The sequence below is a fragment of the Mchenga conophoros genome, linkage group LG19 (genome assembly GCF_057382185.1).
Source record: "Mchenga conophoros isolate Kocher_MC1m ecotype Shallow Benthic linkage group LG19, M_conophoros_male_GT1.1, whole genome shotgun sequence".
Classification (NCBI taxonomy): domain Eukaryota; kingdom Metazoa; phylum Chordata; class Actinopteri; order Cichliformes; family Cichlidae; genus Mchenga; species Mchenga conophoros.
This window is the reverse complement of record NC_140544.1, coordinates 21941704-21957552: the sequence shown is the minus strand read 5'-3', so window position 1 is coordinate 21957552 and position 15849 is coordinate 21941704. Positions and strand designations below refer to the sequence as shown.

General features: G+C 39.5%; 1 protein-coding gene across 1 annotated transcript in view; it reads right to left on the bottom strand.

The window, feature by feature from the left end:
• slc25a21 (solute carrier family 25 member 21) overlaps positions 1–15849 on the bottom strand; it is an 85686-nt gene that overhangs the window by 26760 nt on the left and 43077 nt on the right. Inside the window, exon 3 of the mRNA XM_085257688.1 lies at positions 2101–2149. Coding sequence (XP_085113814.1) covers positions 2101–2149 — 49 coding nt within the window. The remainder of the gene's footprint in view (positions 1–2100; positions 2150–15849) is intronic.

Here is a 15849-nt window from a genome sequence, read left to right as displayed (position 1 = left end):
GTCAAACTGATGGCAGGTGGGCTCAGCAGGAGTCCCTCAGATGTAAGATAGATGTACTTGTTAGCAAAGGTGAGTAACAGGAGTCATGGCTTGACTGGTCAGTAAACACACCACAGAGAGTTAAAGTGCAGCAACAAAGGCAAAAATACACACTGTGAGTCATCTGACAAGACTTTTACTTTTGCCCATATTTAAAGCAATGTCGAATGTGCTTTAATGAAATGCTGGCTATCATTACTCAAAAGTGCTTTAATAGATATGTAGAGCTATTACATTGTCTAGCTATTTCTTTATCTACCAAATCAGTCATCTTGGATGAGTAAAAGCTGCCAAATGGTCCGTGACATTACATTTTGTTGATTCATAACAGCAGTATTTGGCTACTGGTGGAGAAGCAAACTGCTGATGTTAGTCCTAAATCTGCAGTTCGCTCCCCCCGTCCCTGTGAAAGAGGAGAAAGCCAAATCCTCATTTGCAATACAGGTAAACATCAACTCCACGGCAGGTACACATTAGGGCGGGTTTACTACAAAAGAAAGAAAAAGGGAGAAAGAAAAAAAGGAAGAAAAAAAAGCTCCTTTGATTCTGTGTTGGTGGAAAAAAGTAAATTTACACCAGTTGCTGTTCAATTTGGACCGGTGGACAATAAAGCAGGAGCCAGTGCCTAATAAGAGCCATGCCTGAGAGAGAGAGGGAGAGACACAGAGAGCGAGAGAAACCCAGTGGAGGTGTGTCTGCGTCTCGGCTCCAAGGTTCCTGCTAATAGACTTCAGCTCCCTCAGTTTCCCAATTAGCTGGTATGTAATGCTTGGTTTATGAATTCATGTGTAGATACTAAGTGTTAGAACATGTGTGAACATGTACAGTGTGAATGCATATTTACACATACATGGCATTGTATGTGTACGGCAAAGATACAAGCTGTGTGTGTAATTATCACGCCAAATAAACAGCAACTACCTGTTGTTTATAAATTCATATACTGATTATAGTGGTGATTTAAATTAATTTTTAAAAATCCCCTATTTAAGACAGAAAGGAATCAGATTACACTGACCAATTCCCAGCCAAAATCTGCCTATCAACGTCAACACATGGCGACACAAACAGAAAACAAACAGATAAACCTGTCCAGTTTTAGTGCAGCTTTTACCACTTTTTAAGGAAGAGCATTACAAAGCAAATAGTGAGTGCACTTTTAACCCTGACCCTATGTGAGGATGGACAGGCAGCGCTCAAGACTTACCTGTAATAAACCCCAATAGCTTCCACACATGACCATAAATCACACGGTATGCCTTCAAAGTATCGAATATCGACTAATACAACACCGCTCACCCCTGGCTTTTATCCCCCGTGCTTCCTTTTCTGTGTTCTGGTGGTGGCACTGCCTTTAAAGTGCAACCATCTCACTTTTTTAAAAGGCACGCCGAGCAATTTATTTACCAAGAAACTGCAGCCGTAAATGACAGAAAAAGCTGCACAATTTACGGACAAGTAGTGAATGGGGGTAGGGGGGCCCAGAACGAAGCCAGGGGTCTTGGCTGGGCCTGTGAAAGCCTATAAAGCTTTAGTAGTAGCCCACGACCTGTTTATGGCTGGCTGAGACGCTGTGGTGTGAGGCTCCTGATCACTCTGCAGCTCGTGACTGCTGCCGCTCTTGCATAACACACAAACAGGAGATGGTAACGGAAACAAGGCATTAAAACACTGCAAACAGATTCGGTGACATGGGCTTTATTTTGCAAGTCTCAGAAAGAAAAGGTCTGGGCGTTTTTTTTAAATAAGGTAACGAGGCAAAAAAAAAAACAGAAAACATCTAACCTTAACATTGTGTGAGGAATAAATGGGTAAATGATGCATTTCATTTTCCACAAAACGTCTGAGGCTCTTGGCATTTGTCTTGGCCTGCTTAAATGTGGATTGCAGAACTGGCTTGGCATGCTGAGCTGGGGGACCTGGTATGCTCGGAACTTCACAGCATAGATGCAAATGCCCACCAAGAAGATTCAAGGCAGATGTGGACTGAAATGGCGTCCTTGTAAGTAGCCATTTGGTAAAGGTATTGCAGGAATTTTTTATTTTGAAAATGTGGCTCACCTCGTCTTCACCACATCGAGGGGATGCATCAAGCAGATCTCTACCAGACCTAAAAAAAGTTAAAAAAAAAAAAAAAAAAAAGAACAGTCAAGATTAGTCACTTTAAAAAGAATAGGTAATTCGGTCTCTATTTTCCTTGCTTTCGTTTTTGTTCACTGCACTGATGACTGCTTACGAATGAAGATAAATGAAAAGCATTTTTTATCAGTCACTGGATGATTTCCAACGGTTTCAAGATTGTATTTCTGCAAATGCACTCCTTCTGCGTTCTGCACAGACTGTTTACCAGCATGAAACCAAAGCCTGCTCAAACATGACTGGTCAATACAACTGGACTACAAACAGAAACCAGACATTTCTGATGGTTAAGACAGCATTAAGTATGTTGAAGAAAGATTCATTGGCAGCATACGTTTGTCAGAAATGAGAGTAATTGAAAATTATGAGTTTGAGTCTCTATAGTTTCAAGTTGGCTTTCCAAATGCTCAGCAATTGCTACTTAGTCTAAACTGAGCATATTTAGGTTTGGGACAGTCAACCCATGCACACAATTTTTTTTTAGAGATTTTAGTAAAACATAACTAAATGTGAATAAAATAATAAATAATCTACAAACAGTGATAACGTGACAAACGTTTATCAGTCTATTTTTTTGTTATGACTTTTTTGTCAGTCTTCTGTTTTTGTAAATCACATCAGTGCTGTGAGCCAATCAAATCTTCCACATAGATCATGTGAACTTGTAGATGTATGCGAAATCTCTGTGACCATCAGATAGCAACACAGTGTGTGTGACAGTCACCCTGTAAACAATCTGATAAGAAGCTTGTTTAACGTCTAACTGGGGAAAAACAGTGAATGTTCGTTCATGTGATATGTTTCGCTTTCATTTTAAACCCATTTAAATTGGAAAGTTCTGTAAAAATTACATTTTTTCATGTTTCTACCAAATGGTTTTGAGGTGCAACCCATGCAAGTCCAAGCAACTTTACATAAGAACCTCATCAGCACTCTGATTATCACTCTGCCTTTTGGAAACAGCAGCTACTTCAGTAATTCTCAGTTTTTTATGCATTGGTCTGAATGAGAGATCCGGCAAGACTTCTTTTTCTGTCCAAAAACCCTCTGAGTGCTGAAGCCACCGACTATATCACCCGTGCAAACCCAGTACATCAGCAATATGCCAGCAGAATCAATGCAGCCGGGTGATCATTGAAAGGCTCTGAGGTTTCACACACATGCTAACTATGTGCATCTGTGTTGAAAAGCCACTGCTTTGGCACGGAGGCGCTCTGACTCAATCAGGATTTTTTTTTTTGAACTGGCGATTCTCACTGCATCCCTTTACTGGGGCTCTGAGGGCTTCCCTTGCAGATTCCACTGTGTGTGTACACAGCTGCTGTGCAATATGGGGTCTTTCTAATTTGCTCAATTAAACATATTGTCTATAAAAGCGTGTGTCTTCTGGGGTTTTTCCAGGGAAGTAATTATCAAGTGAAATACCACAGTAAAAATTACTTTGTCTACAGTTGCATCTTAATGTACGAATGGGAGAACTAAGAAGCACTGAACCAAGTTGCCAGTGGCAGAGAGTCAAACAAAATTCCATCTGTTACGGCTCAGTTGACCTGACTTTGGTTCTTAATGACACTGCGCTGGAGAGGTAAATGCAACCGTCCATTGGACAGATTGTTTTCTGTCCTCTCTATTAATAGGCCTGATGTGAAGACGAGGCACGTCAAATCTTTCAACGGGTAATCAGATTACATGATGAAACCAAACCTGCCTGTTTGCTCGATCAGCCTGTGCACTTTCTGGGAAGTGACTGAACATGCTCAAGGTGATTGTATTTTATTGTTCAGCACTTTGGTCAGCCTTGGTTGTTTTTAAATGTGCTTTATAAATAAACTTGACTTGACTTGACTAGAGGAGGAAGTGCAAAGGGAAAAAGAGACAACTTCTTCAAACAGTGGACACTTGTGAGGAAGGCAAACAAAGATAAAGACATACAACTCTCCCCAACTCATTGTGAGCCTCTGTGTGATCTAAGTTAAAAGTAAAGCAGGAGTCGCATGTAAAATAGGTCCAACACCACGCCATAGTCAGCAGAGCAGGATTGCTCCCGCATTAAGTGTAATGGAGGGAAAATGCAAAACGTATTTTCGTGAATTGATGTGGAAATGAAATATGAGTTAGCCATTACTACTTGTATCATAACAAAAGGTGCTACTACATTTTTATGGCTAAATAAAAGCCCGTGTCTCTAGGTTGTAGAATGAGCAGAGATTAAAACAAACCAGAAATTACACTGAAAACAACAGAGCAGAAAATCTATTAGTAATCTATTATTTACATTCTTTTAAAACCATGGAATACATTTTGCATCTGTGCGTATCTAAATAGAGAAAAAGACGAAGATGCTTCTTTTGGCCGTTGACTTATTCACAAGAAGTCGACACAGCAGGCGGCTCGGCACATTTCATTTGGCAGATTTTCCCCCACATGCTGTTCCTGATGCAACCCCATAGGAGATGTGTGTCTCCTCCAAAGGGACGTGTAAACCATTACACTATGGTGTGACTATCTGTGCACATCTGAATACTTTACTAAAATGATTACTTTAGTTTTTCGGGCCTTGTGATCAACCTCAGATTACAGGAAATCTGTCATCCAGTTTCCCATACATGGATTAAATGTAACCCTAGACTAACAGAAAAATCTAATCCCTACTGAAAAACAACTTTTGATTTAGGACTAGGTTTAATCTATGTATGGGAAACTGGGCCTAAAGGATACATAATTATAACCAAACCAGTATAAGTAGATACTCTTTACCAACTGACAGGTCTGCCACAGTATGCAATTTAGGTACAGCAATTCATGAGGTGTGTTTCACTTCTCAGGGTATCATTATGTAAGTCTAAGTGCATTATGGACCACAGCGTGTCAGTTAGCAATGTATGCTGCTTTGTTCCTCCAAGATGGCAGTTGCAAAAGGATTAAGTGATGACAAGCACTAATGCAAAACTCAGCTGTGTTTGTCTGAGTATTTGTCTAACACCCTTGCAAACAGGACATCTGAAGAAGAGTTGATGGCAGATGAACTGACAGGCTGTGTGGACTTGAAGAAAAAAAATAAAGTTTGTGGCCATAATCCTAAACTGACCTCTACATGACATCTCACTCACACAGCAGTTTATTTATAAGACACTCCATAGTGATTTCCAGCAGTGCTGAAAAATCGATTCATTTGTATTAGAAATCAATTTTATATTAGCACATATAATCACACTGAAGTTTTCTATTTGTCAAAAAACCTGTAAACAGCAGCTACAGTAGTTGTATGCAACCAATTTGTGATTATTTTGATAACATATTTGCATTTTGGGAAAACTAGGTGGAATAAAAACAGAACAATGATGTGGCGTGTCCTCTCACTCAAAGTACAAAGAATACACTGCGAGAAAGGGCACAGCTATTACATAAGTGATGACAGGTCCACAAAAGATGCAAGTTGTTGCTGCAATAAATTCTGATTTATAGAGACTATTTTCAGAGAAGCAATTAATTCCAAACAATTATGTTAGACAGCTCATTTTTTTCCTGCTAATGTCCAATGGAAACACTTCATCAAACTGTCTCTGTGTAAAAAACCAAGTATGTAATTTCCTCGACATTCTCACACCGCTGTGCCCCAGTGTATCCTGCCTTTCTGTTCCAACTGCCAGTGCAAAATGCTTTTTAATCATACAGTGCGGCCATAGTGAACCCACACACTCTCGAGAGCACTTCACACTCAACAGTCTCTGATGCAGTCACCGAGCATGCTGAGGACGCACTAAAGGGATGATACTACTGAACTTTTCTTATATTTAGCCAGAGTTTGGCTGCAACTCTTTCTGCAATTGCTTCCCTCCTCCAGCTGCAAGGAGGAGCCTAATATTACAGTGACCCACCATCTGGTTGATGTTTATGGCTTTGCCATGCATCAGTGAGTTGCATATTAGAAAATTCCATTATTTAAAGGTTCTTTTATTTCTGATACACAATAGTACTGACAGGGCTTGTCATTCAGCACATTGCAGACACACATACACACGCGGAGGCGCACGCGCTAATGGCAAAGGAGTGTTTGGAGCGCAGCCATTTAGAGACACTTAAATATACGCCGCCACACTTGTATTTCAGACACATGCATTCAAGGCTAAGATGCAGTGTGAAGGTGAACTGAGCAGTGGAAACAAAAGAGCTGGGCACAACATTAGGTGAATTTTATGCCCATCGCCAATGCAGAGTGGTGAAAAAGAGCTTTTATTTTGGCTCTCACATTCACCACATGTCTGAAAAACAACGAGGATCGGTGTTAAAAACTGCTGCATCACACCACAGTCAATCTTTTTTTTCCTACACAGTGCAGTGACTCTTTGGAGCAGAACCAACAAGTAGCTTCACTGGTAACACGGGTATTCAGACATTCCAGGTCGTCTGATAACTTGTCCAAAGAAAGAAGATCATACATCACACAGATGAGATGATTATCTTCATTGGTTTTGGCATGGGAATGCATACAGTTTGCTCCCACGCAAAAGTGAGAAAGAACAACAATAGCGCACCAGGGAATGATTGCTCAATGGGTGCAGGTGTCATCCATCTTGCCAAGACACACATTGAATGACTGTAATTCCCAGCAACCACAAGGAGAAGGTCACTGCTTGGAAGCAAGATTTTCCTTGTTTAATGGGCTAATACTTGAAAGACAAACTAGCTGGTTATTTCTCATGCTTACTTGACCCAATGAATGCTATAATCTCAAACAATGGCTTAAACACTACTTTCTTAACAATATTTATAATATATTAATTATTTAAATTTAATAATAACTTATTTTAATTAATTCTATAAAATACTGACACTTTGAAAGTTGTAAAGATGTCAAAATTATGTACACTTTGTTAGTGAAATATCATGAAGAGCACGAAGAGATTAAAAAAAAGGTGACAGATAAACAGCTTAGTGGATTTTTTTCTAATGCATTTTAAAACCGATCCAACATTGCTAATTGTTTTCCAAAACCAACGTATTACTTGGTTCATTGAGAGCCAGAGCAGAAAATCGCAGCTTGCTCTGTGATTTCAAGGCGTGACAAGAAGCATGAGTGTCATAATGACAAAGCGTCACCTTGCAGGCCGACTCGAGTTTTAACAAGGGCACCTGACTGAACCTGCAGGAAATATCTCATGCCTCCATGTCCTCCATTAATACCTTTCAAAACACATCGGACCTGGAATGCTAAACAAACCCTGCAAGGTGTTGCTCCACTGCAGTCACAAAGCTAACATGATATCCATCAGCAGCGAGGCTGGGCACGCTGATTTAGAAAATCAACTTAATTTTAAGCTCTTTTAAAGCAGAAAGAAGGGACAAAGGGACAAATGAAAGAAGAATGTTTTTGCGATCAGATAAATTAAAAAATGCAGCGGTAGAGATGATGAACTCATGGGAATCACCAGATAAGTAAGTCACGGTTTATTTTGGCTGCATCTTCACTTTCGTGCTATTTAACAAAACAAAACCCAATACACACACACACACACACACACATGCACACACACACACACACACACACACACACACACACACACACACGCACACACACACACACACACACACACACACACACATATATATACGTATATATGTGAAAAATAAAATAAAAAAAACAAGACAAATCGAGGAAGTGCATGATATAAATGTGACATAAAAGTGCCCAAATAACATGGGGTCTCCCTGTTTCGGTCAAGCCATTAAACTTTAGTTACTACCAAGTAAGGCAAACCATAGTACTGAAATACAGCCCTTGAGCCAAAGGTGTTTTCACAGAAAACAGCTGGTGTAATGGTTCCAAACTGATCACATTAAAACTGAAATGGAGTATAAACCATTTTCACCCAATCATAGCACAAGCTATCTGTCATAAGTGTATAATGATGCCACGGGGAGAAAGTGAAATGCCTTTCTAGAAAATAAACCTGTATATTACAGATAATTAAAAAGAGAGGTAACTAAAGTAGCCAAAAAGCATTTCTTCATTATCTAAAGGAATGATGAATAAGGAATCTTAGTGACTTTTTCTTCTAGGAATGGGTCATCTAAATCATATATGGAGAAACTTACTGCATATGAATTTATTTATTTAAAAGAAAGCCGAGAGAGTGAGCCTGAGAGAAAGACAGAGAGAGATAGACAGGGCTATTATGAGCTATTAATCACAAATATCACCAATCATGCTTCCTGTTGTGGGAGTGCAGAAGCTTCCCAGTTAAGTCCCCAAACACTCCCTAATTCTACACTTGAAAAAGCTCAAAGGGTGCTTAGAAAAACAAGCAGGGTCATCTCTAGTGACAGTGGGGGATTTATTTTTTTTTTACCCCCCGGGGGCTCTGACATGAAGTGCAGGCATTCACACTTTCTCTGGGTCTGAGATGTCTACTACATCATAAGGCACACACTGTGGATATTCTCACCAAAGTTAAGCCATTGAAGCTAAAATATTGGATCTAAAAGGTTCAGGATGTTAAAACTAGAATTAAGTCATTTCTCTCCTTTGTAAGACAAACAAACTGTTACATACATTTATAGACATAAAGTATCTTCCATGTTGCAGTGCGGTGGAATTAAAAAGGGCAAAACTGGGAATTACAATGCTTGTAAACACTTCAAATTACTTTTCAAATCTTTAAGAACACATTCAGAGTTTCACCATCCCAGATAATTTTTATGCAATTCCTCTTCTATGTTAAAATAAATAAGTTCTTAATAACAAATGACACATTTCCTGTCTCCTGCAGAGCCTTGGCATGCCCTGTTTGCAGGTCAGAAGCCATAAATGCACGAGTTGGCAAGAAGTGAGTGAAAAAAAAGAATCCTCTCCCTTCACCTTATACTGCCGCCTTTTTGTGTAACAGTTGAGCAATTTCCATCAAATCAAACAGCTCCTTATTTTATTTATTTATTTTTCTGTTTTCTGGCCTTAATAAATGGTAGGAGGAAACAAACAAAGATTGCATTTATCATGGAATATGCTGACTAGAATATTACATTTGTAAATGATATATTGGTTATTCCATAAGTGTGCTGTCTCCAGTTTAGATTTATCTTGGAAGTCATGGCATATTTCCCCCACTGGCTATGCACAGGGAAAGCATGACTCTGTCTCTGTCTGTCAAACTTGAGATGAACTCTGCGATATTGATGGAAGTGTAAAGGTGAGTCAGGTGCATGTGCAGCTGACTGGGTCAACCTGAGCTGTCTGCCCTGACAGACAAACGATAGATATCAGTGTCAGTGTGAGAGCCTGCATCCTTCATTACTGTCACTGGTTTCTTAAAACCTGTGGTGACATCTTTTCTTTTTTCTCTACATGGCCATCTGTAGGAAAAACAATACGATGCAAATAGCTACACCGTGAAGGCGGAAGTGGCTATCAGGCGGAGAAGAAAAGGGTACAAAATGGATGCAAAACCTGGTGTAACTGATGTTTGACAGGAAGTGCTCCGTGTCCTCTCAGGGTGATTTCTTTCATGAGGATTGCTTTTTAAGCAAATTTTCTCCAACTCCTGCAGGACACCTGTCACCATCTAAATAAACTCTGTAATCCTCTAACAAAGGTTAGAGGGTGTGAAGTATGGCTCTACAAATATGAGCGCAACATGCAACTATAAACCCTTCAGGAGGTTTGAGCTGCTACATTGTCCACAGGAAACCAGTTGTTCCCCAACCTGTGGGTTGTGACAGGTCACGAGATAAAACGCTCCAACAGCAGTACTAAAAAAATTAAAAACATTTGACTATGTTATACTTGTTTCTCATACCATTAAACATACATTATTTTATTCTTTGTTTGTTACATTTTTAACATACTGAGACTTTTATTTCCGTCAAAAAGGAGAGACAAGTAGCTGCCGGAAGTATAGATCAGTATTTGTAACACAAACTCAATTGAAAAATGACAATACAATTGACAACAGAGCCACTAACAACTACAGTTCCTCTTAAACTTAAAAGTTCCTGAGCAAATTTAAGATTCAAAAAAGCTGTTTTACGTATACAGATGATTCATACATGTCATTAAAAAAATTAAAAGGCACAGTAAGTCAAATGTAAATGCACTGAATATTTTTATATGTAAAATATAAAATATGGTTAAATATAATCTCCAAACAAAGCTGTCATTTTATTAAAAATAAGCGGTAAGCGTAGCACGGGCAACATTGTTAATACGTTTCCTTGCTACTTCACTACGATCCTTAAAATCTGGGTATCAGTCATTGTACCATCTTGCTAAATTAAAGGAATGACGACAGAGGGGATATTTTATTATATATTTATTATATACGTGTTTCGATTTTTCTAGGCAAAGAATTAGGTTTAATTCACGCAAATATTTAATAAAAGAAATACCGGGATTTGAACTTCCACCATTATGTATGACAGACACAAACGTCTTAAGGATATGTTTTTATTTCCGGAGGCTTTGCAGCCACCCATTTCATTCAACTGCCTCTACAAGCCCAGTGTAACATCTGCCAAATCAGCAGGTGAAAACCATGTAATTTTTAACTCAAATTATATGTCCGAGGCTCATCAAATGTTTTCGCTTGAAAACATTAATAATTATTTTCACATCTCTTTACACATCCACTTTGTGTACTTTCCCTAAAAATAACCTGCTGGTGCGAAACCTCAGATTAAGCCTACAGGTCAGATCTGGCCAGGAAACAAAGTGCATGCTTCTTGACTGTTGGTACCAGTTGATTTTATTACTATGTATTATAATATTATATATAAATTAATTTGTGACAATATTATTTAGACGTAAGACATGTCTTTAAAAAAAGGAACTACAGCATTAAGAGATTTCACTTTCACACCATCTACACAGAGCCTTGATAGAGAGAGATTACAGGTAACCAAAACAGTGCAAAAACATAAACAGCTCGTCCCCCTCCACAAACTCCTCTCTACCATCATGACTTCAGACAATAACAAAGAAACTGAGATGTTTATTTTCTGCATTAAGTTTATGCTACAGTGGATTTGCACACTGAAACTGATATAGCCCTGAAATGACTCTCTGGATCAAAATATTTGACTGCTGTTGTCAAATGTCCTCTGTTTTTAAAAACAACTCTTTCAGCCATTATGCAGGCTGGCATGTGTGTATACGAGGTGCTAAGCTTGTTTAGTGCACATTATGTCAGCCTTTAGACATTATTTTGTGGTCATCACCCCACATTGTTCTAGTCTGCACATGTTAAATAATTACACTATTACACAACTCTCCTCCGCCATGTAATGACACTGGAGAAGAAAATGAGCAGTAAGCACTGCTACCGAAGTGTTGAAGAGCAAATTGATTCTTAGCTTATACTTGTTCCCCTGGGGGTACCTCTGATGTTCTCATACGTTAGGTGGAATGACTTTTGAGTATTTTCTCTAATCTAAAAAGCCTGATATATAGACTGTCACTATAACAAATGGACTACGAGCTATGACAGGCCAGCTTCACAGTACACACTACACAATTACCAACTGTGCCGTGGGGAAGGAGTGAAAACTAGCTAGAAAGTAAGCAGAGAAATCAAAATATAAACCAAAACTTGTGACAGAAATTAAAATTAGGAGTATTTATGTGCAGGGTTTAAATCATTTCTTTGAACTGAATTATTTTAATGGCATCAGCTAATGAGAGCATGTTGACAGTGTGGAAAAAAGCGGAAATTAACTGGAAGGGCGCAGAACTGTGCGTGGATGGTGTACATTCATCTTAAGAAACAGCAAATATTGCATTTATTGAGTTAATCATTTAGAGAATAATTATCCTTGTTTGTTGATAAATGAAAAAAGTATTATTGCTGAACACAGTAACAAACTACATCCCTCATACCTGAGATGGCAACAATGGCTAGAAATAACGCTCTTTGTTAAAAGCATCTTTGGATATCAATGGCTTTCCTCAGTACTAGTCTTACAGCAGAGTAATTGTTCTCCATCACTGAAGATAAAACCTGACCCTTTGTTATATAAGACACACCTACACACACACCACATGAACTTCTGCTTTTACAAAAATTGTTGCATAATTTTCACCCTCCGGTATAATACCTTTAAAAAGCTGTACTCTCGCACACACTTCTCTGCTTTTGTCTGTTAGAAAACAACCCCTATCAAAGCCAATTGGCTTAACTGGCAGTTGTGCTTCATTTGCAGATAAGTGGGCAAAAGACATGAGTCACTAGTTTGGCACAAATTCGGTGGCATTACCAAGGATGATTGGATCAAAAATGTATGACACCAGACACCAATGACTGCACCTGAATCAACTTGTGCGCTGCCAATCAGATCGGCACTTCAACCATCTATGCAAAAGAGGAGCAGCTGCATCGGAAAGTTTCCTTAAAAGTGCAAATAAGGGAGAATTTCACTTGACTGCAATATATCAATTTAGCCAGTTACAAAGCTTAAAATTTTGTCACCTGCTCCACTGACTTTGGCCAGGAGCTAAAAATTATGCTGAGAAAATCTATATATAATGATATAGCTTAAATAGATCACTTCATGGCTGAATTTTGAGTAAGCGATGACATTAAAACACATTTAATTAGCAACAATTTTATAGTTGCATATATCTAGCTTCTTCTGCATGGCTTAATATTTACACCAAAAAAAGTTGGGTTAATAATATGACCACATATTTTGGGATTCAGAATATTTTTAACTCTATTAATGTTTGAAATGTCCTCACACATTTTCATACATATAAAAATACATATATAATAGTGAGTTCAAAGTCAGTTCATATGAAACTTTAGCTTGGTTAGTTGGACGCTCAAATGATAAGGCTTCAAGGTTATGCGATGTAAGACAAATAGGATTGAAACTACTGGGGTTTTGCTCTGATTTGAGATGCAAAGTGGCACCGAGGGGGTTTGCTAGGGCTGACTAGATGCAGTGGTGCTGGGAAAAACATCACGACTACTTCCTAGACGAGAATAAAAAAAGTCGCTGCTGACTACAATTTCACAGCTAAAATAACAACCTCTAGTATTTTTATGAAATTGTACAGATACACAGCACATGGGCCATTATGCCGAGTCTTTATATGCTGCTGAGTGATGTGGAGCAGAATGGTAAATGGGTAGTAAGTGGAGTTTTCACCACGTGCACTGCCAGCATTAACTTCACCGCCACGTCACCGCGTCGCTATAACATCACTTCTCTGGCTGTAACCTATAGTTCTTAGAAAATTCACGTTTTGTAAATAAAAATCACACCTCATCCCATCTTCAACCCCCAGAGGGGAGAGCTGTGTCATTACTGTCACCTAGTGGATGGATGTGAGACAGAGATGGAGTAATACACAAAGAGGTGAGAGAAAGAGAGAGAGAGGGGGGGTGGTGGAAAGCACATGTGGCCATTGACAAAAGATGACTCTGCCTGAGAGAAAGGAAAGCAGCTGTAGAGACCCTATTTAATGTATCAAGGAAATGGGAAATTAACCACCAGTAGTCTGTGTCACTGTAATAACTGTAAGATTTTAGTATCTGCTATACAGTTGTCATAGACAATCAATTTTTCTTTGTTTTTAAAAAAAAATGGAGACAGAACTGACCGCTCGGCCAAAACAAGCGTAAATTCCCCCGGAAGCTCACCTTAGTCCATAAAAGCTGATAATAGAGCCAATAATTGGGAGGGAACACCAATAATGGACTTTTAGTGAGGCAGTAAATTCTTTAATTAGTTGTTAACACCTTGTGTCTATATGCTGAAGTTCCCCCGTTACAAGCTGCTGTCTACAGCGGGCTGGATGGACACTAAGGCTGAAGCCCAGTGACTCATCTTTTAAAAAAGAGAAGACCATCACTTTCAGTGTTATAAGGCTGTTGAGCACCTGTGTGCTATAATGGCAAGCTGCTGGGAGACGTATAAAGCTAGAAAAGCTACCATGTGCAAAGTTGTAACTTTGCAGCTCAGGATCTAGTTTGAGGTTGAAAATACAGCCAGTGCAGAAATCTTCTGCGGACCCAGGCTTCATGCCACCTGGAAGAAAGTGCATTTTGGCTGACATTTCGGGACGCATCATGGTAGGGACGTTCTCCAAACATACAATCTTTGTGGGCACTGGGTAAGGCTGCAAGGTAGATAAATGCAAATGATGCAGGGACTGAAAAACCAGCGGACATTCCTGAAGAGTGATACCATCTTTCAGGCAACAAACTATCCATGGTAGAAGTGATACAGTAGGAAAGAGAGTGAAAAGGCTCACGGGGTGGTCTGTCCTTTTTGTTCTGGGCTGCCTGAAAAGTATAAGGGGCAAAAAGAGAAGAGCTACAAGGCTGCTATAGGAGTAGAAGACTCGCTGCAGTAGCAAAGGGGAAGTACCCGCATGGTTCCCCTCTTGTCTTAAGCCGAGAGAGTTAAAGGCAGGAAGCCATTACCAAGTGTAAATGCACTCAGCCATCACTGCTTAAACACAGTCAAAATATGTTCCAGCACTTGAAAACAGTGGGAGGAGGTTGTTCTTGTTTAAATGTCTCTTTTATATATAAGACTCTCATACAAGACATCCAACTGAACAGCTTCACACATATAGTCAGCAAGCTTGCTGTGTCTCTTTCCAAACATTGCATAATGCAGCTCCAGATGCACGCTGGTGGTTTGAGCCTGATGAGAGACCGTGATTATATTACATACGACCATGGTTGGATGCAGTAATTATGCAATCAGGAGCAAAGCTTTGTGTTTTGTCTATGATTTATCAACATTATTTGAAACGGGGTAATAAATTGTCACAGGCGGGTGGACAGGCAGGCTTATTGGCTTAAAGCGTGACAGGTCGTCGCTGACAGCTTTTGTTTTGGCAGATGGCCCAGTGCCACGTCGCTAACCCAGCATCAGGGAAACTATACTTGGGCCTAATCACAATACAGGCCTTATCCTCAGCCTATCAGTGCTTTCAAGGTCACAGATATACAAATAAGAGATGTAGAGATAGGGTACCAGATGCAGAGACGCTTTGCAAGGGAGAAACTGGTTCTGTCATGTGCTGTGTGAACTGAAAGTGCTGGGAGTAAAAAAAAAAGAAAGAAAAAAAAAAGGTCAATTTAGGGAAATCCACCATAAACCAGAACAAACACAGCAGTATACCTGCAGTCTTAGACAGTTAAGTCAAGACTGCATACATGATCACATGCCACTCAGAGCTGGAAATGAGACTCCAGGCTCTCTAGATGTAGTCATTTAAGAGACAAACCGAGGCGCTGCTTCACTGACACTGAATGAGGGATCGACTTTTTGAATTGACTCAGTGTCCAAAGTGATGCAGAGAAAGGTCAAGCAAACATTCTCCGGGTCTCAGATTCATTGTCAATGGAGCAGATCCGCGTTTTGTCTCTCTGATGGCCTCCGATTATAGCATTGGCTCTTCGGTTTCTGGCTTTGTGAGAAACTTGCTGCTGAAGGAAACAGACAGAACCAAAGGTCACACATGTACTGAGCAGCATTTAGAAGGAGCCTCTTTAAATATATACTCCAGGAGTATCACATAATGCACATGCATGAAAATCACTGTCAAAAAAAAGAGCTTACATGTAAGCTAACATGCTTTAATTCAAAGCTGCACCGAGTTAATTTCACATGTGTGGATGCCAAATTGTTAATGAAATTCAGCAACACGCAAAGGACGAAATA